Source organism: Volvox carteri (assembly GCF_000143455.1).
Source record: "Volvox carteri f. nagariensis unplaced genomic scaffold VOLCAscaffold_40, whole genome shotgun sequence".
Lineage (NCBI taxonomy): Eukaryota > Viridiplantae > Chlorophyta > Chlorophyceae > Chlamydomonadales > Volvocaceae > Volvox > Volvox carteri.
Window position 1 is genome coordinate 980,684 of NW_003307583.1, and position 2,328 is coordinate 983,011.

At 60.6% G+C, this 2,328-nt stretch overlaps 1 protein-coding gene across 1 annotated transcript in view; it reads right to left on the bottom strand.

Moving 5' to 3' along the window:
• Nucleotides 1-538: 538 nt before the first annotated feature.
• The window catches only part of VOLCADRAFT_94933 (uncharacterized protein), a gene marked incomplete at both ends in the record, with an annotated part of 3,370 nt that continues 1,580 nt past the window's right edge, over nt 539-2,328 (bottom strand). Inside the window, 3 exons of the mRNA XM_002954121.1 lie at nt 539-649; nt 1,176-1,324; nt 1,630-1,796. Coding sequence (XP_002954167.1) covers nt 539-649; nt 1,176-1,324; nt 1,630-1,796 — 427 coding nt within the window. The remainder of the gene's footprint in view (nt 650-1,175; nt 1,325-1,629; nt 1,797-2,328) is intronic.

Genomic DNA, 2,328 nt, shown 5'->3' on the forward strand with positions numbered 1-2,328 from the left:
CCTTGGCATCAGCTTCACTCGCTCCTTTCCCCCTCCCCCCTTTGGGACCGCGTCCTGGCACAAGTGCGTGAGGACAGCGCGTCCAGGAACACACACGGGTGCGGATGCACATGGGGGCATGGGGGCCAGAAACCAGTGCGACATGTTTCCTCCCCGGTCAACTCACACAGCGCTACGACACACACATAACAGAATAAACAAACCGAGTATACGCGATGCGAAAGTCAACGTCAAAGCCAGCTGTTTTTTGGTTGGCTTCTTAAGACAACGTTTCAGATGTGTTGCATCTTACTACATATAATCAGCGAGGACTCATTTCTTCTTTTCCGACGAACGTTCATTCGTTCCCTGTTCCCGCCCCAGGCACATCCCTCGCCCCAACCGAGGCCTCCCCTTCATCCCTTCATCCCGACCTCCTCTTATAAATGCCTCTGCAGCAGGCTCCTCCCTCCTCCCTCTACTCATCTACGCAGCCTTGCCGACAACCTCCGTGGCATGAAGTCCTCCTCCTCCTCCTCCATCTAGCCAGGTCTAATCTTCACAACGGTCGCTCAGCGTTGGGTGGCGCCAGTGGTGACAGCTTCACATCTCTCACCGGCCGGGGGGGGCTGAGGGAGCCGTCCGCCGCTCTGTCCACCACCACCAAGCTCTGAGAGGGTTGTTGCCCCCCGCGCGATGGGGGGAGGGGGCGAAAGAAGCGTAAAATGGGGGAACGAGGGAGACAAAAACCTGGGAATGATGCAAGAAGCAAGAATCCACTGTCTCAACGTCCCAAGCACCAAACTGGGGCTGGGGGAGGAGGGGGGAAGAGCAGCTCCGCCCAGTGGGTCGTCCCCTGACGCCCAGCAACGTACGGCACGGAGGAGAGGGGCTTCGCGGCACGAGTACAATATTTGTAGAGGAAGGGCGGGCTCGGAAAGCTTAACACACACCCCTCTACCGGCTCCAGGGCTGCCGCTAGCAGCACAGGTCCCGCCGCCTCCGCTCCTCCTCCTCCACTTCCCCATGCTCCATTCGGCATCCCAGCACCCCACCCATCCAACCCCGCACCCATCCAACCCCAGATACTCATTCGAATCCACCACCCACTTCTATCCGTATGTGACCATCCGCCTACACGCCGCATGTACGTCCGCGTGTTCCCCCTGTACCAATCCAAGCCCCCCTCCCCGTACCTGCATGCCCACCGGTGGCCCCACTGGCAGCACCAGCCGACCCGCGGGTCGCAATAGGGCGGTCAAGCTGGGGAGCACCTCACGTGCGGTTGCGCCCACGTGGATGACGTCATAGGGCCCAGCTGCTGACACCGCCTCGAGCGCCGAATCTTTGACAGCAAGTGGGTTTCAGGGGGTCCAGACGGTTGTGGGGGTTGAGAGGGCGGTGGAAAGAGGGGAGGGGGGAGAAAGAGAAAGAGAGAGAGAGAGAGAGAGAGAGAGAAAGAGAGAGAGAGAGAAAGAGAGAGAGAGAGAGAGAGAGAAAGGGGGGAGAGGGGAGAAATGGGAAGATGAGGATGCTGGCGGTCGCCATCCTGGGGGTTTCGTGGGGGAGGGGCAGGGCGATCAGGCGCGGTAGGAGTAGTGGGGTCGTGTGCGGGACCTTAGCTCGCTCACCGTACCTTCCTCAACGTACCTTCCAATACATTGCCGTACAGCAGCTCGATGTTGTGTAGCTGCATCCGCAGCCGCGACGATGATGTGTTGGCGGTTGGGTTAGTACGGCCTGGCGCAGTGCGGCGGACGGAATCGTGTTGGGTCCCCAGGCCGATGACCGATGCCAGGCCCCGGAGGAGTCCTGCCCTGGAGCCGGGGGTGGGGGGAGGACAGGGGGGAAGGGGGGGAGGAGGGTGGAGCGGCGGGAATGGAGGGGAGTGAATGGGAGAGAACGGAAAAGGGAGGGAGGAAGAAGGCTGCAGTGGGAAGGGAGGTTAGGGAAGGTAGGAAATAGCAGTCGTGGGCTTCGGGGAGCGGGGAGAGCTCATATGACTTCTCAAACCCCAAAACCCTAAGTCAGGCACGCACACACATCACACGGCACGTTCATCCCGTACATCTGCCCACCCGTCCGCGCCCCCCTCTTGTTTCCCCCCTCGCACAAGCTCCCGATCAAGACCCACACGCCGCCTAGCCCCCCTCACTCTCACTCCCACTATCCGCCCCCCCCCTCCGTCTCCCCCTACCGGGGCCCCCCCTTCCGCTTCTTATCGGGCAAGGCTCCGGGAATACGAGCAGCCATTTGGTTGTTCTTAAGAACTCGGCAATCGATGTTTCGGACATCAGCATGAGTGGGTTGTTTTCAGTTGCATATAAATCCCCTCCCCCTTCCCCTCCC